General features: G+C 41.4%; 2 protein-coding genes across 8 annotated transcripts in view; one reads left to right on the top strand and one right to left on the bottom strand.

The window, feature by feature from the left end:
- Positions 1–1,492, bottom strand: part of STRN3 (striatin 3) — a 64,216-nt gene extending 62,724 nt beyond the window's left edge. For all 6 annotated transcript variants that reach the window (XR_013922186.1, XM_080345357.1, XM_080345358.1 and 3 more), the window contains exon 1: positions 954–1,492. Coding sequence is in view for 5 of the 6 variants with exons in the window: in XM_080345357.1 (XP_080201483.1) it covers positions 954–1,277 (324 nt within the window). In the remaining variant the exon portion in view is untranslated. The remainder of the gene's footprint in view (positions 1–953) is intronic.
- AP4S1 (adaptor related protein complex 4 subunit sigma 1) lies at positions 609–22,616 on the top strand. Of its 2 annotated transcripts, none has more exons than XM_080345362.1 (8): positions 609–784; positions 6,848–6,989; positions 8,332–8,448; positions 8,967–9,170; positions 10,554–10,640; positions 11,057–11,125; positions 14,180–14,191; positions 21,744–22,616. In XM_080345362.1, the coding sequence occupies exons 4-8, from the start codon at positions 9,033–9,035 to the stop codon at positions 21,870–21,872; spliced, it is 435 nt and encodes a 144-aa protein (XP_080201488.1). In that variant the 5' UTR covers positions 609–784; positions 6,848–6,989; positions 8,332–8,448; positions 8,967–9,032; the 3' UTR covers positions 21,873–22,616. The 2 variants fall into 2 exon arrangements, with proteins under 2 accessions (XP_080201488.1, XP_080201489.1); XM_080345363.1 differs by lacking the exon at positions 609–784 and adding an exon at positions 1,236–1,340.
- Positions 22,617–22,948: the final 332 nt, after the last annotated feature.

Raw genomic sequence — 22,948 nt, 5'->3', positions numbered from 1 at the left:
ATTAGCGGCAAGAGATCAATACTGGAACTACTGCATGTCCAACACTTGCTCTCGACTCTGAAGAGTTATTCAGTTTTTGTTCCTGAGATGAAGTTCTTACTTTTAAGTATATTAAAACGACCACGCTGCAGACCCATCAACCCCTCACTATTCCTCAGCGCCTGCCTTCCCCATACGAAACCTCAAAAAAAACGAGACAGAAGAAAAGCGCGCACATGCTCCACCTGTCTCCGACCAGCGTGTCTGGCCCAGTCCCTTCGCTGAGGTTTACCTGGACACCCTCTCCCCGTCCCTCCCAGCCCGGCTGGCAGGCACTCCTGCCCCCTCGCAACTCCCTCTTCTCCCCGCAGAGCAGCCGCTCGCTGAGCTCCGGGGAGGCGCCAGCCCGCCCAGGCCCGGAGGCTTCTGCTCCCCATAACCCGCATCCGGGGCTGAGAGCCCGGCTCCGAGAGCCTCGCAGTCATTGTGCCGAGGGAGCAGATCGCAGCTGTCAAGGCGCAGCTCGCCCTCCGCCGGGCGGGCGGGAGCCCGGTCAGCAGCCCCGCGCCGCGGCAGCGCCCGCCCGCTGCCCTTCGCCAGCTGTCCTGCGGGCCCCGCGACGCCAGCGCGGGCGAGAGGCCTGCGGAGCAGGGGCTGTCTCCGGAGCCCGGAGCCCAGGCAGGCGCCATTGCTAAAAACCAAAATGGCTGCCCCAGGGAAAGGAGCCCAGCTCAGGCCGTGAGGGGCTGCGCCTCGCCTGCCCCGCCGGCCGGCAACGCCACTTGGCCCGCCGGACCTCGCCCAGGTACCGTCCCCAAGCCACAGCGACCGGCAAGGCCGCAGGGGCTTGAAGGGCTCCGCTCGCCGGGGCGGCTCTGGGCCCGCACGCCGAGCACGGCCCGGTCCCCGGAGCTCAGAGAAGCGGTCCCAGCCCGCGCCTCGCTCCGCACGCAGCCCGCCCTCGCCACACGTACCTGAAGCTCGGCCCGCTCCACCTCCCAGTGCGCCCTCTCCATCTCGAAGCGAGCCCATTCGTGCTGGATGTAGTGCAGGATCCCCGGGATAGTGTAGTGCTGGGGCCGGGACAGCTCGGCGGGCCCCGCCGCCTCCTGCCCAGCCGGGGCCGCAGGGCCCTGGGGCTGCTGCTGCTGCCCTCCTCCTCCTCCGCCGGCTCCGGCCCCCACGCAGCCCCCACCCGACTGCAGGTTCATGTTCCCACCGGCCTGCAGCGGTGGCTGCTGCGGTCTCGGGGCGGCCGCCATCCCACCGCCTCCTCCGACTCCGGGGTGCTCGTCCATTGTCTGCGGGGAGCCCTCCTCCACGTCCCGCGGCGGGGGCCTGGAGCAGGGGCCAGGGAGAGGGTGAGCGGAGCTGCCTGGGGCGGGGAGGAGGGGGGCGGGCCAGGCGCGGGGAGGGGGGGGCTGCGCCGAGCAGGATCCGGGTGTCAGAGCAGCGCCGAACCGCCGCCAGCCGCCATTACAGCCGCCGAGCCGCCGGCCCACCCACCCACGGCCGGGCGGGAGGGGAGGGGGGAGCGGCGCGGTGCACGCCGGGAAATCGCTCCGCTCGCCCTCCGGCTTCCTCCTCCCAGTTGGGCAAGGCACTGGCGTGCGCATGCGCAGGAGGGAGGTGAGCGCCGTGCCCCGGGGGCGGGGGAGCGGGCGGGGAGCGGGCCGGGAGCCCCCTCCCGGGTTGAGGTGGCGGCGCACGGCCCGGGGGACAGCCCAAGGGCAGCGGCTCCTGTTGCTGTCTGTCTCCGTCTGTCGTCTCGCCCCGGGGCAGCCCGCTCTCGGCAGCCGCCACCCTGAGGAGCGGGGAAGCCGCGGCCCGGCCCCAGGTGGGACGGTGTCGGGGCTGGCGGCCCCAGGCCCGGGCGGTTTCCGTCCGCTGTGAAGCGCGGAGCGGAAGGGGCGGCGGAGATGGGGCTGCCCAGAGCCGCGCAGCCCCGGCAGTGCTGGGCGCCCTCGGAACGCGGCCGGGCCGGGCCGGGCCGGGCTCTGGTAACGCGGCGGGCGAACCGCACAGCGCTGCTTAACGCGCCTCAGTGGTGCGCTGAACTTCCTCTGTGAGGAGGTGGTTTTAGAATCGATTTCTTAGGTTGATGGTGTGCCTCTGGAGGCTGGCTAATCCTGTTTTAAATGAACGGCCGTGTTCATGGTGTCTCAGTGGTGTGTAGTGTATTCCCTCCTCGATGAGAAGGGAAGGCGTACGGTGTTCTCTATCCAGGTGTCTTTTCCACATGAGTCAGGTTTTGCAAGAAATCACAGTTTATTTCGTCTGGCTCAGTTTTGTTTGTGATACCAATTCTGTGTTTGATGCCGTGGTTTAACTACGGTGAAATTACCTCAGTAGTAAAATATTGCTCTGAAATGCAGTATTTACAAATTATCATCACATCCTAATTGAAATGATCTGTAGGTCACCCATTGTAAGGTAGGAGTTTGGTTTCACCTCTTTAAAATATTTACATGCTGTACTCATTCAGTACAAAAAAAAAAAAAAAATTGTTTCCTAAACAGGGCTCATTCTTGACAGAGCTGGAATTCTTTTAATTACCGAAAAAATATATACCACTTGTCTGTGTACTGGTGTTTCCTTTCTCTATTAATGTCTCCTCAGGTGTGTATTGATATTTCAGTTGGTTTGTCCAGTACTTCCTTTCTTCTCCATTAAATCATTTCCTACTAAAATTTCATCCTGCAGTCTTCCTGATTCCATACAAATTAGCCAATCTAAATGCAAGTCCTTTCCAACTCAACTGATTTTTTTTCATTGTCTACTGACAGTATCAAATCATTACTAAAAATTAAGACTTACCTCATAACCAGTTTAGCTTTTTGTTTAGCTCCAGTCTTACAGGACATTCCTCATTCCTGAGAATATGGAAGTTACGGCAATTTAATTCCATTACTATATTCAGCCAGGATTTTGACAACTCAACAGTAAAGGAAAACTTTTTTACTCTTTCCTTCCTCCCTGACTTCCCTAGACTGATGAGGTTGCTTTTTTAGAATGCCTGTTCCTGAAGTTGAACACAGTAATTTATTTTAAAGCCACATAGATATAGTTGTTTAATCTTTGGATGAATTATAATGTGTACAGTAATAAGATTTAGAATACAGAATAATTATTAATATGGATAAATATTAATAACACTGCATGTGAGTTTTAATAAAGCTTTGTTCATGGTCCCGACAAAAACAGGAAGAGCAATGGCTTTGCTTATGTGAGCAATCTTCATTTGCTGCATGCTTCTGTACAATGAAGCCAGGAAGCTCAACAGCGTAATATATACATCAAAAATATTTGTCCCCATGCTGTCACCTGCTTGTGCCTCTACAATTTAGTCATTTTTTTCTTTTCATTAATGCTTTAATTCCAGTTTAACCCATTTTGTTCTAAGTTTAGTGCACACATAAAGTCCTCTGCATCCAGAAAACCAAATTATTTAGAGTTTGGATAGTGCAGTAAATTGTTGGCTTACAGTTCTATCTAATGTCTGTTTTTAATTCTTGGTGAAGCAGTTCTATGAAAGTGTACTCATGCATTTCTTGTTTGCTATTTGAGCTCTTATTTACATTTTAGCTGAGAGCCCTAGCACATTGCAAAACTTTGTTATAGCACAGTGTCTAAAATACTTCTACATCTGTGGACATTGACTAGAGTGGGTTTAGCATGAGAGACACACACCTGATTTGAATGATAAGTGTACTGCAAGAAGTCTCAGACTCGGGTTTTGTTTCTTTTTTTATAATTTATGTGTCACGGTGTGTATAAATATTGGTGAATCTTTGACAAGATAAATCAATTTTGAGTGCTTGTGTCTGCTGGAGGAATAATTAAACTTTTGTTTAAAATATGGTTTTTATTGCTGCATGTAGAATCTGCTAGGTTGGCTGTGCTGGAGACTTAAGTCGTTTTTATCTGCAGAACAGGTATTGCAGGCTTTGCCTCTCTAAGAGATCTCAACCAGTATGTGAAAAGACAGTATTCAGGGGTGTGACTCACAAACAGGGACAACTTCCTTTGAGGTGTCTTATGTGGTTATGCAGCCTACGGAGCTGGCACGTCCTGGAAGCAGTTCCTGACCCATCATAGTTTCTGTCTCAGGATTTCGAAGCAAACCAGGCAGGTTTCAGTTTGTCTTGAAATACAAGGCTGGAGTTACCTGTGCAGGCCGGGGGGGGGGTGAGCTTGTCTGAGGACAGTAAAATCAAGAAGCATTTCTCTTCATGATCCCCATTCCTTAGTCTTCTGCACAGGTGCTGGCTGGTTTAGGAGTTAAAACCATCATATCAATGACTACGGACGCCATCAGTATACCAGTGTGAGTCACACAAACCAATCATGATACCAATTTTCTCTCATAGATACTTATTTGTGAGAGATATTTTAATGAGAGTGAGATCTAACACAGTGTAACAGCACGTATTCAAACTGCAGTGGTTAAACTGTATGTCATTTGTGCGCATGCCAAATTATCCTTACGGAAGAAATATTTTGTGAAGGAAATAAAGGAGACTGCTACTCAGTCACTCCGGAGGTAATTTCTTTTGAAGGAAAGTTTGCAATTTCAAGACCTCTTACATCCTCCCCAAGCGACACCTTCTGAGGTTTTTATTTCTAGGGAGCTTTCATTCTCTCATAGAGTTTCGTAGGTGTTTTGCAGATCAGGTATGCATGAAGCACATACTGTAGGCTGTTCTGGACAGAATTTCTAATGCATGGTTGGCTGCGATGGAGAGAGCTGGACTTGACAGTTCGTCAGGATCTGGATAGTCCCTTCCAGTCTTCTGTTCCTAAGCGCATTTGTGATGCAGATAGTTGTCCAGTGACCTGGAATGAGGCAGCCTATTCATTTCTGACAAACAGCCTTCAGATAGTGATGTCTTTTCATTACTAAAATGAGCCAAATAATGGCAGAGATATGAAAGGCTTGCATCTTGTCACCAGTTCCCTTGAATCATTTGATTCTGCGTGCATAAAAGCATCGTAATTTGTGTGTCTGTGCATGGATACATGCAGGCATGTGCGTGAGAATGCACAGAAAAACACGCAAGAGTTGTATCAGAGGGAGTGGAGCTATCTGCGTGAGTGCTGATGCTTGATCACAAAAGGTAGCTTCTCGAATACATAAAACTTTATGAAGGAATGGAAGTTTCTCTACCCGTCAACATGCACAGATACACTTTTTGTTTGTGGATCATACTTCACAAGTTTCTTTACATCTTACATATGCAAAACTAATTTTAACATGTTATCTGTATCTGAAAGCCAAGATGAAAGGAGAAGTAAACTTCATTAGAAACAAAACTCAGTAATTTCCTTTTTTTGAGCAAATTATGCAAGCAAATGTTTTTATTTCTACAAGTGATTTTTTTTTTTTAGAATTATTTTTAAAGGAAATTAAAAAACCCTTAAGATATTTTTGACACTGGTCTTATTCTCAAAATCAGACTCCACAACCATGCTTGTGTGCTTCTTGTAAGTTTTTTAAAAATTGTTCTTTGTACATGTAAATTTATTCCAGTGTTTACGCACAAAATTGTATGCTTATGCTGCTATCCATATCAGCAAAATTTCTGTCTAAAAATTTGGAAGCTATCTTTGGGGCTGGTGGGAAAATACAGAAATGAGTAGTGATACTAGTGAACCTCTTTCCTGCAGATTAATGTTAATCACCTGTTCTAATAGTGTCAATAAAAATTGTCTCATAAATTACAGATAATGCTTATGAGTACTACTATGGTTCTACCTCTGTTACAACATAATGCATTTTTTATGTCTATTCTGGATAAGAGCATTTGTGAGGATTAAAAAAAAATCTGGTCTAAAGTATTTTCGTATGTAAAACAATCCAGGCCATTCATAAGAATACATGCAGATACAATAGTCATAACATCAGAAAGGGATTAACCATGTAGAAAGATTAGGTTAATAAAGGAATAATTAGGATTAGGGGCCAATCCTGCAATAGGATTCATACTGTCATATTTTTCTTTTTACATGGTCTTAACTAACTCAAAGTACAACAGTTCTGCCAGCACCCCTGCGGTAGTTTTATTGTCCTCCCATTCTCAGGTCCCACTTGAATATCTGCAGACACGTTAAGCTTCAGGTTTTGACTCTTCTAGGATGGATTCGTGCAACTTGCTGATTTCTGAGAACAGGACTGAAACTCCTCAGCACCTTTCGTGACTAAATTATTAAAGTAGCTTGGAAACAATTTGTTCATAACAGAGGACTATTATCTCATGCTTCAGCTGTACCAAACACAAAAATGAAGCATAAAACTAAGAAAAAAAAAAAGCTACCTATGTCACTGTCATTACCTGTTCCACTTGGACAGACATGCTTTGTAGTTGGGAGGAGCAATGTGCGTAACTTTTAATCTCCTGTGTCTGAGCGTGCTATTTTTTTCATTAAAACAACAGGAAGCATTTCCTAGGTTGTTCCTTTTTCAGACCACAACCCTTTTTTAAGTTGCTTTAATGCTTAGGTTTCTTTTGCTCGTGAGGTTGGCCCTTGCTAGAGTACTTTATTCTGAGCTGGAAGGAGTCGTCCGTTCTTATCCTTACTTCTTGGAAGGTTTGTGTCAAGAAATGACGAAGTCATCTCAGTCTTTTCCCTTTCTTTATGCCTCAGAGTATTAAGACATCTCTTCTTACTGCAGCTCTAACTGCAAGCCACAATACAAAATGAAACAGGGAAAAAGAGCCACACATGAAATGCAGAAAAGATTGTATAGAGAAGAACCCTCCCATTTAGTCATAAATGTTAGCCCGAGCCATCCAACAGCGAACATCCCATCATATGTTTCCGTCTCAGCCTTTTTTTTGTCTTAATTACCTGGTTCATTCTTTCTCAGAGACCAACTGGTGCTCGTTGGACCAGCCGTGTGGACGAACCACAGCAGCACTGACCAGCGTCCACGACTCTTCTGTCAGAGCAAATCAACAAGAGTGCGCTCCTGCTCTGGACCTGAGGAGACGTCACCGTGCCTGGCAGAGGTGAGAACGCCCTGAGACTCACGATTCCAAACAGACTGCCTTGTCCTGAGGATTGATCCTGGACTCATGTTTCCTGGAGGTGTCCTATGTACTAGAGCATATTAAAGAGAAATTTACAGAATAATGGGCAAAATCTTTCTTGTGAATGTAGTGTAATGCAAGGCAAGAGTCCTCCCTTCTAGCTGATGTATCCTTTGATATTTTCCTTCATCTGAGGGGCTTTGTGAAGATCTAAGGGAGAAAATGTAGTCCTGGTCATCTGGCCCTTTTGAATGCCTTGTCTGTTTTGAAGAGTTGTGTGCAGCGCATAGTCAAGGCAAGAAGAGGATTTAACCCTTTGCCTCTGATGTTAATTCACAATTAAGTCTGTATTTTTGTCCAAGGGAAGCATGTCTGTTAGAAAAGGATTTAGTCACAAAATTATATCTTTGGTGAAGGTTTCTTTACAGCAACATAGCTGCTCCCAGGATGCTTTTCTGAAATAGGTCTATGGGAACTTCTTTATCTGCTGTAGGAATTTTCCTTTTTATTGTTGACTGATTTTTGTGAATTTGGTGTGTGATATCCACCACCACTGCTCCCCATCTAATTTTAAAACTATTTAAATCATACAGCACTTTCTCAAGGACAATAAATGCCCCTACTACTTTTTATAATATTTATGCTGATTTGTACTACTAATAATGCATATTTGCCAAAAAAAAATAGCTTGTTTTTTTTTTTCCAGTTCTTTAGCTCTTACAGTTGAAATTTTAGTCTTTCAAATGGTTTCAATTTCCTTACTGGCAATGCTTCTGAGGCTGTAGATAACACTACACATAAATTATCAGTCTTCACTTAGTTAAGGAATGAACTCTCAGTATCAGGTCTAATTAGTGAAGATACATTTAGTATAGAAATCTAAACAACTTTGTGTATGGAGTAAACTGCAGTACACTGAGGAAAACGGGATCACTTTCTTGAGATCCAAGTGATGATAATAGAGGTGGCTTTCCTTTCAGAAAATAATTAGCTGGCCAATGTGAATAAAAAGTAAGCAATTATTAATGTCAGCACAACATATGGGGATTTTTTGTATCTTGCAAGGTTTAGATGGTATCACCCATGAATGGTATATAGACACTTTATTCAAGTTGTTAATAATATTAAGCAGCACCTGTGCAGCTTGCCTCATTACAAAAAATCAGCATACATTTAAATGTCTATGAGGTCGCCGCCTCCGAGACCTATTTTGGTTTTTGTATTTTTCCCCTTTTGCTTTTCTGCATTAAGATACACTGTTTTTACAGGAAGAGCTACACTGTATCATTCTGTGTATTCCTGATTATTTTTTTTTCCCCAGCTTGCACTTTCTCACAGGAGCTATGAGATACTAGAAGAGGATATTTGCATTATACCTTGGTAAAGCACCAGGCAAGAAGCAACTCTTCAGAAATGGAGTAGAGAAACAGCTTTTGCAGTAATTGCTGTGTTTCCAGTGCATAAACCTCAAGAGCATTTGGGCCAACAAATCTGGGTTCCAAGTAGAGAGTCAGATGGAAAATGTTACAGTGATTGTTTTCTGGCATCAGAGAAAATAACCCAGAACTTGTATTTAAAAACATTACTTCTGCAGTGTACCTTTTCTTAATGCTTTTCAAAACATGAAAAATTTCAGTTGTTTAGCAAGCCGATTCTGATATATGTTGTGCTCTTTTTTATAGCCTTTTTCATTGTATATTGCATGTGGCATATTTCTGTTCTACAAATGTATTTCAGTGGTATTGCATGGATTAATATTTATTTATATTAAGCTGTTTTGAGTAATTAACATGAACAGATATCTCCTTAGTTATCAAAGACAAAAGATTATATTTCTATATTTATGTTTTGTCTACAAACTCTGTCCTAAATATATGCAGATCTGGGCTGGGAAGCTTTTGGCAAGTATTTTATAACTCCTAAGCACACTTTTCTTTTTTTTCCCTCCTCTCACAGAAATACTCTTCTTCCTTCCTGTACCCCATATTCAAATCTAGCACTGAGATCAACAAAAAAAAAGAAATGATCAAATTTTTTCTTATGGTAAACAAACAAGGTCAAACAAGGCTCTCTAGGTATTATGAGCATGTGGAAATTAATAAACGGACAGTGCTAGAAGCTGAAGTAATCAAAAACTGTCTCTCTCGTTCAAAGGATCAGGTAAGTTTTGTGGGTTTTCCACTAACCATTTTATTTTATCAACATCTTTCATATCGACTTCCATTGCAGGTCCTTATTTCATTTGTACCCATGAAGAAAAAGACGATGTTTCTAGATTATGTTTTCAGTCAGATGAACTGTTATTCGGCATTGAATAAATGTTTTTCTGAAGCTTACAGAGATTTTGACATTTTGTGTACCACTGCCATAAAGATTCTGCGTGTTTGTTTGAAGAAGCTCAGAAGTCCAAGAACAATTTATGTCTGGTAGGCACTGATGGAGAGATATTACTCCTGCTTTGTCAGAAGGTTGTAGGGGTAGCACGGACAGCTCCAAGTTTAAACAAAAGACTTACGAGAAAGGATCCCAAATAATTAAGTTACTATCTAAAACACAGGAGGTTTTAGAAACACAAACTTTTAGGCCTTTGTATTGGGCATTTTGATTTAAGAAAAGTGTTCACTCTTTCTGCAAGGAAGTCAGAAAACTCCGAAAGTGTGAATTTTCTCAGAGGAACGTTGAGATTCTTGTGGCTCCCTTAATTGAGCCGTTGGTTCTTTAAGCAAAGTACCAAACTGAGCAGAACTTTTGAGCACATTGACTTGCATTGGAGGAGAAATCTGTGACTTGGGCTGTGAGAGGGTTTTTTTGGTTTGTGTTCTGAAGTCAGCTGCTTTACTTTTCATTATTTATGTGTATCCTTGAACGGCGGTCCTCATGTATTTAGTTCTAAAAAAACCTCACCAAAAAATGGCGGTTTCTGTAAAGTACCTTAGTTCACAGAATTGACAGTAACTAAAGAAATTAACCTCCTTCATAGCTTGCAAAAGCATCTCCAAACAGAAACTTCACCAAAAGAACTAATGCTATGCTGCCATTTCAAGGACTGAGGAAAGCGATACTTAAAAAAGGGATGCATTTTGTAAAGCCGTGTATGACAGCACCATCTGCTGGCTTCTGTCTTTTATGGTGAAAGATGTGAATTCCCCCCTGGGTCTGTGAATTTAATAATCTTATTTTTTATTTAAAAATATTAATCTTTTTTTTTAAAACATGAAAATGAACTTGAGGTGGTCTATTTTGGAAGTGCTTCCAGTTGAAAATTTAGGGCAAATACTGACTGTCTTAGAAACCTGAACAAATCACTTCTGTACATTTCAGTTTTTCCATTTAATAAGAGGTAGCAAGTTGTCTGCCAGTAGATGAAAAGTTTTGTGTAATAGTTATCCCACTAAATCTGTTTCAAGTCAAAATTGTTTGGTAAGTCTTGGGAAATCCATTGCTAGGAACATGAAAGCTTTGGCTCTTTGAGTACTCTCTGCTTAATACTGTTGTGTGCTTAAATGGCAGCTACTGTATTTGACTCATTTTGCTTCTTCCTAGTGCTCTTTCGTTGAGTATAAGGACTTCAAGTTGGTATACCGACAGTACGCAGCGCTCTTCGTAGTGGTTGGAATCAACGAGACTGAGGTAAGAAATTATATACGCTCCTGAAATGAGAGCTTGTAGTAGTCATGGGCAAGAACTCAAGTCTTTTTCCAGCATGGAATCTTGCAAGAGCAAGTACAGAATTTCAGGGAGTCGTTGCAAAAAAGATGTTTTTATTTCTGTGAAATAAAAAGAGGTACGAAATAAAATGTATGTTTGACTTCAGTCTATAGCAGTAGACTGAGCTGTTATCAGTGCTCCTGAGCACTCCCCTGCTCTCGGTCCCTCTGCTGGGTAACCAGACCTCCTCTCGCCATGGGGGCCTGAGTTTCTGCGCTTCGTTGTAGGTCTTACTGTATTTTCTAGTTACTTTTCATACACCACAAACTGAAATAACACAAAGAATACTATTAAATTTTCTAGCTATTTATTTAATATTGAGTTGTTTTTAATTTCAGAATGAGATGGCAGTATATGAACTAATTCATAATTTTGTGGAAGTTTTGGACAAATACTTCAGCAGAGTGGTGAGTGAGATTGAAGCTGTTATGAAATATTTATTATGTTTCAAAACTGTAGCAAATATGTCATTTCAGCCAATAAATCAAAGGAGAAATTTTTTTCATATTAAATTAGAATTTTGAATACTTTAGTATGAATATTACCACCGGGGGTAGGCGGGGAAAGCAGTATTAGTTGATTTTTTTCAGAGAAGTAAAAGTGTACGTGGGTTATATATCATGAGACAGGGAACACCAGGAATATTTCTTTTAGAAAAGTATGTTTTTATATGCTTACACTCAGGGGTTCTTTGTGTTATCTACTCTTAAAATAGCCACTGGCATTTTTTACATTTTAAATAAATAAAAAGGTTTTTCTTCACAGTCATTTTTTTTCAGTTTTTAGCATTACATCCCCCACATGCACTTCATTCATTATAAAGATGGTATAAGTATTTAGCAGGGAGCTGACATCACTCTCACTGAGCAAGATCAGAGGGGATGGAGCAAACGAAACACCAAAAGACAGACTGTGCTTGTGTTCCCCATATTGTTGTCATGCAACAGTGGATATCTGATAAAACAGCTATTCTAGATGGGCATTTCTTCAAGGATTCAATATCAGACATGGCTCCAGTTAAAATGACACTGCTCCTTTTGGTGGGAGTTATTTTGCCTGTTTGTTTTTACAAAGTTTGAAAACGTAGCATTATAATCCTGGTTAGAACACATGCTATTTAATGTAGGATTTGTAATAATCTTTTTATAAACAAATTTGCCTGAAATCATCCTTCGGCACAATTTCAGTTTATCTATGCTGAAATGTGTTGGATTTCCCTCTCAGAAAAGAGGACTGGGTAGAGTTCCCTCCACAGTCCACACGCTTGAGGGCACTAAATGGGCAATTATGCACACAAGACATCAGTATGCGGGGACTGAAACTGGCTTCCCAGTCCTGGTGCCACAGCAGATGTGACAGAGCTCCCTCTGTGAATTCAAGGACATGCTTGTAAAAGTCATCTGCACCCTTCACTATTCAGATGTTTTAGGCTATTATCTCAACTAGCGTCGCCCCAGCCTGTTGACGAGGCTGGTACTCCGTATATCACTTTCTGACTGTACTGAGTTCAGAATTTGTCTCTTCAAATTGTTATGATTACGGTTCCAACCTAAGCAGTGATAACCAGGAATGGAATTTGATCCCAGCAGCATAGGAATGCACAATAAAATTTAGTCACATCTTAGTTATCTAACTGAGCTAATAGCTGCCAACCACTTCTCAAGATTTATTTTCTTCACTTGAGGCAGAGGAAAAATAGATGCCGTTCTTAAAAATATAAATATAGTATATATAATTCCTTGACCATGTCTGTAACCCAACCACTGAGAGTTGTTAGAAATTCGTTGAATTCATCATACCAGAGTTTTTTGTATTTTCCGTAGCATTTAAGGTTTGAAACCAGGGGAACCAAAAAGGAGGGTGGTTAAAGAAATCTCTTGCTATTTCATGGTTCTGTTTTTAATAGCATATAACATGATAAATGGCATAGCACTGCAGAAGAGGGCTATAATTCTAGCTGGGGTTTCTGGCAGAAACCACAGAGCAAGAAAGTACAAGTCTGTACTATTATGGATTAATGCTTAAGATTTGCAGAATTTTAGTAGAATCCCAAATTATGGTTGTGACAACAGAGATAAAACTCTGGGAAAGGAAGGAACATCTGTCCTGCTCTAAAAGGACATTTTGTCATTGATTATTTTTAGGCTTGTGAGCTTTAAAACATTCTCACATACTCTATTTTTATCTAATGGAGTTTACAGAGCTTGAATTCAAATATCAAACATTAACAGAATTAGGAAGAAAGCTTTCAAAGTTGCTTGTGAGATGTAATTGTAAGTCCCCTTCGCTTTTATAAAGGCTTCTCAGGGAAAACTCTGCATACTGTTCAGAACACATACTCCAATGTGTTCAACTACTTTTTAATATTAGGGAAACTTAAACTGATCAGGCTCTTACAATACAATTTTTGTGATGCGTAAAAAATTTCTAATTGAAAAATGGCGGAGTCACTCAGTGGAGGCCTGTAGACTAGACTCTGCCTAAAACCAGGATTAGACTGTGTGTGGAAACCACAGTAGCGAACTAAACTTGGTAGCAGATAAAGATTCCCTCTTTCAGCAGAGACTGGGGAAGCTCCACCCGAACTGTGCAAGATCTTAACTGCTGAGGCTGTGATTGTTTCTAAATTTAGACGTTTAACTGAGGCACTTAAGTTAGAAGTTTGCTCATCCTAAGCTCCCGTTACCAGCAGTGGAGACTGAGGAGCGCCTCGGTAAAGTGAGTCACGCCTCAAGCCTGCCGAGTCAACTGTTGAAGATCCCCATCTCTTCTGATGACTGCAGAGAGACCACGAGGGCTTCTCACTCAGACATTTCAGTTAAATGAATAAAACTACTTGGGGTAAATCCAGGCCAAGACTAGAAGGGACATAACGACTATACAAAGAATTGTGTTGCTGAGGCTGGAGCTATAGTTAGGATTGCTGAGGGTCCAAAAGCTTGGAGTTGTTTTCCCTGTCCTGATACATCCAGCCACAGCTACCACAGCCATGGGTATATCCGATGTCTAGATTTTTATGTTGAGCTGGTCCGCAACAACATTTAAAATTGTTTTTATATAAATTATAAACTTGGCATTAACATCCTGGTTTTGGATAAGGAGGAGGAGACTATAGGGCTGGAGTTGCCATGATTAGAGATGCTGGTTTTCCACCCACTCATTCAGATGGCACTGCGGGTATTCAAATTGTTACTTGTGGGTGACCTCAGTGGGTTTTTTAAAGTAAAGATTTCAGAACAGTACCTTTTGTTACTCAGGCAGGTAACACATCAAAGGCAAAGGAGTGTTGCAGGAAAGAGCATGTAATCGTACAGTCCAGAACAGAGATCTGAATCGCCCTAAAATTCTGTATCTATATCTTGAAGACCTTCCTTATCCTCTAAAGGGATGTGTAATGTTTAATGACTATGAGATGAAAGATCAAACTGTAACTAATGGTTGTCTATCTCTTTTCCTTGCAGAGTGAGTTAGATGTATCCTTTTCAGTATCAGAAATGCATTTGTCTGTACGTTCCAGTTCGTAGTGTCTTCATAGCACTGACTGTGAGGTGAGAAAATGCAGAAGCTTCACAAATTTTGCACTTAGAGTAAGTAGCACCATTTTGGCACCTTTCCGAAAGCCTGGCTGATGTTCATGAGGGTCACTAAATCCTCCTCATTAAGATAAGCTTGGTACCATTTAAAGTAAAACAGGGAGAGCTTGCTTAGAGAGAGCAAAGTACCATTAACACTTAGGAAAAGCCATATTCATGAGGAAACTTTCAGGCTTAATTAATTGTTACCTCAGGGGTTCATTTTTTTCTTTAAAGTTTACAATAAAATAGATATTGAAATGATTGCAGTAATAAGAACTGAATGTTACAGCTGGGTCTCGAGTCAAGTAGCAGTAGCATCATTGTAAGATGCGGTTTGCACTTTGATCTCGCTTCATGAAAGTCTAGCCGAGTTTTACTTTCCATATCAATGGAAAGAGAGAAAGGCCTGGGAGGGGAAAATTTAGGAAACCAGGCATTGCCACGGATATCTTTTCCTTCTCCACCCCCACCTTACACAGCTGTATTTTCATGTGTAAGATTTTCAGGCCATTAACTAAAATATAATTTAGAAAATGAACTAAAATCAAATACAAACAAATACTAAATGCTAAAATGCAGTCCTGAACCATTAAACACAAATAGCAAGTAAATAAAATACTGAATTCAAAATTAAACTAGGAAATGTAGTGCAAACAGTCATCTTTCTCCTCAGTTCTTCCAATCCCCCTGCCTGCTCTCTCTGCTCCAGCAATCCGTATGCCTATGTTTGTGGTTGGTTAAGTGGAGATCTACTGGTTCAAAGAGATTTCAATGAAACATCTAAAATACAGTTGTCACCCCGGAATGAAATACTTCTAAGTAATTTTATTTACCTTATTTAAGAGTGAGTACGTATGAAGAAAATAGAAAAAAAATGTCATTTTTCTTGTAATTGTTATCAATAATTCATTTCACTTTTATAAATATTTTAATGCTTACTACATGCTGTCTCATTTACTGAACTTAAATATGTATATGTATGTATACATATGTGTATATATACTGTCTAGATTTCCTTCCTGAAATTCACAAGATGCTGTGGTATTAAGATAACACTCCTAAGTTCACTCATTATGAAAGAGTAATGAAATTTCAGCATGAAGGGACTCTTTAAGGTCTCTGAGCAACCATATAAGTACATTTTTTGTGTTCAGGTACTGTAGTTAAGGATTAGAACTACGTGTACTTGAGCATGAGCTTTGCTGAATTAGAGACTAACCTGACTTATTCAGTAATTATACATAAAAATACCCTATATGTTTCCATATGGTGTAGTTTGAGTCTGCAATTACCTGATTCTTTTTATATTAGATTGTTTGCAGTCCTGATGATTCTGAATTCTGCCTGTGTCTGGTCATCGTTTTCATACCATAAGGAATTTCCTGTAGTTACACACAGTGAGCACCAGTAGCTCATTTCATAGGTGAGAAAGGCTCCTGCATATCCAGGAGGTTTCTGCACACAGTGCTGCTCTGCAGTGTTTAGAGGTGTTGCATGATATGCTCACAGTAACGTTTGCAATGGGTGCAATATAGTGTCTGAATGACTCCTGTAGAAATTCATCTTCCACATGGGTCTCATCTGTAGGAGGGAGTGAATATATATTTGCAAAATAGGAGTGTACCTTACTATCTTATTCGCTAATACTGGAAATAATATTAGAAAAGCTCATGCCTGATATGCTTCTTCTCAACATGTATGACATATGCATGATATACATAGTTTTTCCATTCAGAAAAGCACTTTTATACATTATACATTTCAGGAACAATTTTAAAATAATTCATTTTATTTCTATATATGTACAAAATAATTAATTTAGGAAAAAGAACTTTTCATAAATTGAGAGGATATGTTAAAATAGTTGAAATGAAGTGAGACACTGTCATCATTAAATGTAGAGGTGTAAGGAAGTGGGCTGTTCAGGATTGTATTTATTTTTGACAACAGCTTGAAGAGGAGGCCCAGAAGAACAATATAAGATCTGGACTACAAGCATCTTAGCCAGATGTTAATGCAGTGCAAGCAATAATCCATCACTATGCTTTTCATAGTGTGCAAGATAATATCCCCAGCTGGGTTTAAACCATTTCCTTTGCCAAATAGTCTTAAGATTCGGTACAGTTAGCTTGGATGCAAAATATCTGTTGGAAGCAGTACTGTCTGGAGGTCTGTAACAGCGAACACCAAGCAGTATTTACAGAATCTTTGTTTACAGAGTATCTGGTGGGAGACTCTCATGACTTCCTGTCTCCACACTATTATTTTTGTGTTCAGATCCATAGGAAGTTTACTTCAAAGGTGATAGTGGCTATTCTATGTAGAAAGTAGTGTTTACTAACATGAAAAAAATAGTAGGAAATTACATGAAATCAAACAAACATGAAAACAGATCATAATCATTGAAGGCTATTCACCCACGTACAGAGCAAACCACAACTAAATCTAAAGGCTGAGACCACCACACAGTTGAAATGTCCCTGCAGAGCTCGCAGCACGTGCACCAGTTGGTTCTTGGCGCTGCCCCAGCCGCAGCATCACCCCAGCACACCCGGCAACGCAGCTGCTGCTAAGGCGCAGCTCCAGCCTTTGGTTCCGTCCAAACACCCACGTTCACCCAGAGCCCCCACATACCATCTGGAGGCAAGAGGGGCACCTTGGGCACAAGGCAGAGCCTGGATCTGACCTGAATCCTGCCTGACAGGGTTCAGACATAATATTTATATGTACATATGGCATGGGTGTGTGTGATGCTAAACAATACAAAGTTATCTCATGCATACTACACAAATGAACACCGATGGGCTACTAGCCAATTAAGTAACTAATTCCAGAGTAGCCACAGTTGTTACAGAAGCTTTTATGTGTGAATTGTAAAGCATTTACCCATTATAGGATGTCCACTTTCATTTTGAGCAACAGTCAGTCACGTACTGAAGGGTAGCTATGATGGAATGACATGACATGTCTAGAGTAGTTTGGTTTGTGTTTAAAATACCTGTAAGTAGTGTTGTTGGGCCAGTTGAATCAACAAGTACTGAAATTGTCCTAGTGCTGTTCCTTCCTAATGTGTTAATAGCACCAGCGGAGCCTCAGTTCTGTGTATGAAATAAGTGTGTGGGATTTTATGTGCCTCTAAAACTCCAGTTTGGATGGTGTAGGAGCTATTTTCTTGGTGTGAGGATGACAAAGAGACTATAAAAAACCACAAGTGTTACCCCTGCAGCTTTGTAGGGAATGATATGCTGGTAAGCATAAGAGTTTCTAAAAATTACAAGAAGTTAACTTTTCTGCTGCTTGAACTGGTGAAGCAGAGCTTATTTGAAGATCCATTATTAACTTGTGGAAGAAACAGATACTGACGTGCCCCTTGTGGGAAGGGAGGGGGAAGACAGGGTGGCTCTAGGACCAAGCATTTGAAGAATGTTGTCTAGATCCAAAAAAAACATTACATTCCATTGCAACTAGCTGCTGCTGTTCCTAAGACAGATAAAAAGCTTTGCTAGAGAGAATATTTCATGTGAATCAACTGTATTCTTCAGTCCCCCGTGGAATAACACTTTCAGAATACAGTGCACTTCAGTAGTAAGAAAACTGAATAATGTAAAATAAGTGGCTGAAATGGAAACCTATAAGGATTAGCTTAAAATAATTGTTCATTAAGGGAAAAGTTTCCCTCTAGCGATGCAAGAGTAAATATACATCAGGTAGATCAGCCACCTTTCAAACTTTGGTGGAAATTCACCTCAATGCAGTAGCAAGTATCCTAGAATACCACAAAAACTGAAGGCACAATTTGTCTCCTATTTAATGTCAGCATAGTCATTTGAGGAAGAAACGGTCAGAAAGCATTACATGGGTTTCAGTGCCTAAAATCTGCTTACCACTAGGTAGACTACAAGTTACTTAAAGCAAATGTTAGCACAGGTAAAGTCAGAATGTATGACTCTGGATTTAAAAAAAAGGCAGCAACTCCAACTAATCCTTAGTTGAAGATGAATGTCTATGATGGAAATCAAAGTTTTATAGTGCTGTATATTCAGTAGCAAACCATCTGCCCCATAAGTACCCATGCTGTAATCTACACAGCTTTTGTTTGTGCTCCTGGGTGTGTTACCTGATCACCAGGTGCTGACTGCACTTTATCATCTCTCAAGCCTGTACACACCCTTAATTACTTGCCTGGAAAACCCTGAGATGTCTTAAAATGCCTCTGTATGAAGAAATGACTTATCACATGCAAGTCTTAAATGTGCCTTTTTCCTTTCCTTCGTCCCCTCCCCCACTTAACTGTCTGCCCATAATGTTTCGGGGAAGGAGACACAAGACTGTGTCACATTTACCTCCTCTTAGTATGTAATGTGCCATAAACAAATCTTTGTGAGAGCAGAAAGTACCAGCATAACATTCAAATGCGAGTTGTAGTAGGTGTCATTTACCTCTCCTCCTGGGTACACAGCCACAACAACATCGACTGAAACCCCTAAATCAGAGGCAGGAAGGGCTCACCTTTTGCCTAGGCTAACAAATCATCAGTATTTCCTATCTGGGTACTTTGAAAACTTTAATTACAGACTTTTATCTACAAATGCACAGATTAATACATGTTTTCTTCAGCATAATTGTTTAAAAATGCCTGTTAACCTCTGCATGGATCTAGTGAAAGTCCCTTAACTCTATTCTTACTGGAAGCAGGACCTCAAATGACAGCTCTGGGCGGTGCACGTGGCAGCGCACGCACACACCAGATAGTGCTGTTTCCTGCTGCCAGTTGCTCAAACTGGTTTGCTTTGCTGCTTTTCAGCTGGGTGTGGATCTGTGACTTCAGGGCTTTATACTCTGAAATGTGGGATCAAACAAGTGACAGGTGGGGAGGATGAGCCTTCCTGTGGATCAGACACACACCCCTCCCGGGGCAGAGCACTCAGCCCCGAATGGGTCAGCAGAGTGTGTATGATGAGGTGTAACCATAGAGGACAGTCATGAGACTTGAAGGAAGGGGAAAAAAGCCAAGGTTGCTCCCTGTGCAATCCAACTTTTGCCAAGAACAGCATGAGAGAGGTGGGACAGGACCTGAAAAAGGGACCTGAAAAAGGGACCCTGGCTGTTAGTTTGAGGGTAAAGAATGCCTTTTGAGACCTTTCAAAAAAATCAACATGCAAGATATTTCCAGAATGGTATTAGTTTCCCCTTGCAAAATATAGGTGAAATCATTGGCTCTGGAATTATGACTGAGAGATTAACAGGTTACAGATGGACAGAAGTCATACCACTAAGTTTTCTGTAATGGAGTAAGCCAATTTTGAAACAACCTGGAATGGCCTTGCAAGGCAAACTGACATCTCCCTTAACCATACTGGGTTTGAGTGGAACAGCTGCAAGATAGTTAGAGGTATGTGTGCAGTTTTCTTTTCATGTACTATCAGCTCTTAGGAAATGCAGCAGGGGAAAGAGCAGCACTAAGAGTTCTAAATGCTTTCTCAAACAAGGTGATGCAGGAAAATAAGGCTGGAGTGGCGAGTTGCTGCATCATCACTGATCCTGGTTGATCCAGTCTTCTGGGTTTAAATCCTCGAGACTCTCAAAGGAAGAGAAAGGCCTAGAGAGATGGGAGCTCTTGCTCCTCTATGGGAACTGGAGCACTGTGAACTGGTGGCAGAATGTGAAAATTAAAAGCCAACAGGAGTTGGCTTTGTCACTTGTTGAAACCTGAATGGAATGTTATCTAACTTCGTCGAAAGATTCTCTTGGCCTGCGTAGAGCAGTGCCAGAGCTGAACTAAACAGCAACAGAAGACTTGTCTTTCTAAAAATTCTCACTGTACTGGAATAAAGAAACCCTGAGTTCTCAGATTAAAATGATTGTGTAAAGACTGATTTACTTGAAAAGTATACCGTAAGAGGAAATTTGTTTTGAAATCTGCCCAAGTAAAACATCTGCCTTTGCCTCTGGAACCAGAGAAATGGCAACTGTTGAAGTTCTAAGGACAGTACTCCTCCTCAGCATTGAAAGGCACAAGTCTGATTTTTAGAAGGAATTTAGGCCTATGGGCAGACTCAGGAAGAAGTCTTTGGCAGAGCAGTAGGGCAGACTGTTGTAGTTAGATCCACTAGAACTAGTGAGACTGAGCAGCCCTCGTAAATGCCTCAGTCATGTCCAAAAAATGAGGCTGAAGCTTTATCATGCTGAGCAGAGGAAGACGTTGATGACTCCAAAAACCTGGCTCTTACAACTCCACTGATTAGAATGGACGACCACTAATATAAATACAAGGACCAGAGCACAGTCAGGCTGTCCTCCCAAGCTCAAACTGTAGCATCAAAAATAGCATAATGGTCAAAGTGGAGAAAAAGTATTGAAAGATGCATTTAGAAGTTCCTGTGAAGTATCTTGCAAGCTGCAGTGCAGCAGTCCTCAATACACAGGGAAGAGCTGGAAGGAGCAGAACTAAAGCAAAGCTGATCCGTGGAGCAGAGCAAAGAAGACACGTGAAGAGCAGCAACAGGTGGAGAGCGAGGCAGATGAGGGGTTATTCACGCCTCTCTATGTATACGCCTGTCAGTTTGGCAGAACAGATGCACCCAGCAGGCTTTTTTGCTCTGCCCGCTTCCATTTCAGGCTCTGGTGAGAAATGGCAACATCAGAGTCTTTTTTCACCCTGTAACTCTGCAGTTGTTCAGTGGACACACAGAACGCTGGTGCATGCGGAAGAGTGCCTGCCGCTTCATACCGCGGAAAGGCCTGGCACCATGTTTTCTTCAGAGAGGTGCTGTTAGATAAGGTTAAGGGAAGACAGACGTGGTTATGGACAAATTTAATATTTCACAACACTACAGATTCGTATTGTTTGAGATTATTTAGGTGAACATTAAAGATTATAAATATCTTTAAGAAAGTATTTTAAGTACGAACCATTTATTTACTTTTACTGTCCTTCATGATATTTATTAACTAGGTCAATGCCTCCACATACCAGCATATTCCTCTTAGGAAGCTATTTTCAAGCAGATCAAATAAACACTGTCAGTAACTTCAGGTAAGGAAAATTATATTTAAGAATCAAATGTAAGAATTTGACTGACAATTACCTTGCTAAGAAATGCGGAATATTTGCCTTTTCACATACAATGCTGCTATCCCTTGATAATGTTTTATATTCAAGCAATACATGGTAAAATTAACCACCTACATCTAAACTGAAGTTTACCTTTCTTCTGCTACTATGTAGTAATCTGTCAAGATGGGATCCTGTTGGTGGTTTAACTTCTCTGCCAGAAAAAAGGTGTCCGTCAAACTGTTTCCCTAACTCTACTAAAATAAACAGTCTCAAACTAGAATAATGCAAAAAATACCTCTTTTTGTAAAATCTGATCAAGGACTAAGGTGCTTAAGATTTTCTCTGAATTAGCCTAATGTTGTTCAAAACATCCTTAACTTGAAATGTTTCTAGATCATGTTCAATTTGGACAGAGTGCACATAATTCTGGATGAAATGGTGCTAAACGGCTGCATCGTGGAAACAAACAGGAACAGAATTCTTGCCCCTCTGTTAGTGCTCGACAAAGTGGCAGAAAGCTAGGAAGGGGCGAGAGTGACTACAGCATTTTACGAAACACGGTGAAACCATCAAGAATGTACTGACAGCAGTTTTCTGATGTCGCAAGACCGACTCATGCAATATTCAAATCAGTTGGAAATTATTTCCTGTTTCTTCTACACCCTATGTACCTAATAGAAAGATACAGCTAAAATGGAAACTTCAATTTCAGATGCAGCTTTATTGACTCAGCAGAGATCTTTCTAGAACAGTCAACATTTTTTAAAACTAACTGAGGATAAAAGAATGGAAACTTCCACACAACCATCTTCTTGGTATCACTTTGAATTACCTAACTTTGTGCCAGACAGAAAAGACAGAAAACAGAGAAATATAACATCAAACTGTGTTTCAATGCCTCCTTTAAGCACCAACTTGATTTTTTCACTTTTATACAAATGTGCTGTAAATTAAAGTTCTGTAATTTTTATGACTTTAAGCTAGATTCATCCTTCATCAAAAAGCTGATGTCACTCCCTTTTCCATGTAAGTCATCTTTACAAAAGAAATGTACCTAATAGAAGCATAGATGTATTTAGTATTCCTGCATACTGTGTAAGTTGTAACTAGAAGCTGGCACTTAAATATCATAAATTAATAAAGGATAATTAAAATCAAAAGTTTTACCATTAATCATGTTGGCTTCACAGATTACACAAAATCCTTTCTATTTTGATGCACCAGTGCATTTTTTTCTCTTGTATATTCTATCCATGCGTCATGATTACAACTTTTACAACAGATGAGTAACAAAAGATACACAGGTTTCTGAGTACCAGCTAGGTACCAAACCTTCCTTCTTGAGTAGGAGGATGTAGTTACACTAATTTGTGTTCACAAGGCACACAACACAGTATGTGGGTATGAATCAGCGTAAGTCACTCAAGAGTTACTAGTCTGAGCTTACTTGCACTTACCTTTCCAGAATTAAGGTATCTGGCTCCTCTTCATGACCTCCCCACCAACACCAGGCATAACTTGATACTGAAAAAGAATTTACTGTGTGAAAGCACATAATAGTCACATCTAAATTGCACCAGGGTCTGAGGAGCAGAGTG

This window comes from Nesoenas mayeri (genome assembly GCF_963082525.1).
Source record: "Nesoenas mayeri genome assembly, chromosome: 5".
NCBI lineage: Eukaryota > Metazoa > Chordata > Aves > Columbiformes > Columbidae > Nesoenas > Nesoenas mayeri.
Note: the sequence above shows the minus strand (reverse complement) of the source record. Positions and strands in the feature narration are given on the sequence as shown.

Excerpts from the sequence above, each read along its gene's own strand:
- AP4S1 (XM_080345362.1), top strand. The coding sequence starts at position 9,033 with ATGATCAAATTTTTTCTTATGGTAAACAAACAAGGTCAAACAAGGCTC. Across the intron at positions 9,171-10,553 it reads TCTCTCGTTCAAAGGATCAG|TGCTCTTTCGTTGAGTATAA; the intron begins GTAAGTTTTGTG and ends GCTTCTTCCTAG. Across the intron at positions 10,641-11,056 it reads TTGGAATCAACGAGACTGAG|AATGAGATGGCAGTATATGA; the intron begins GTAAGAAATTAT and ends TTTTAATTTCAG.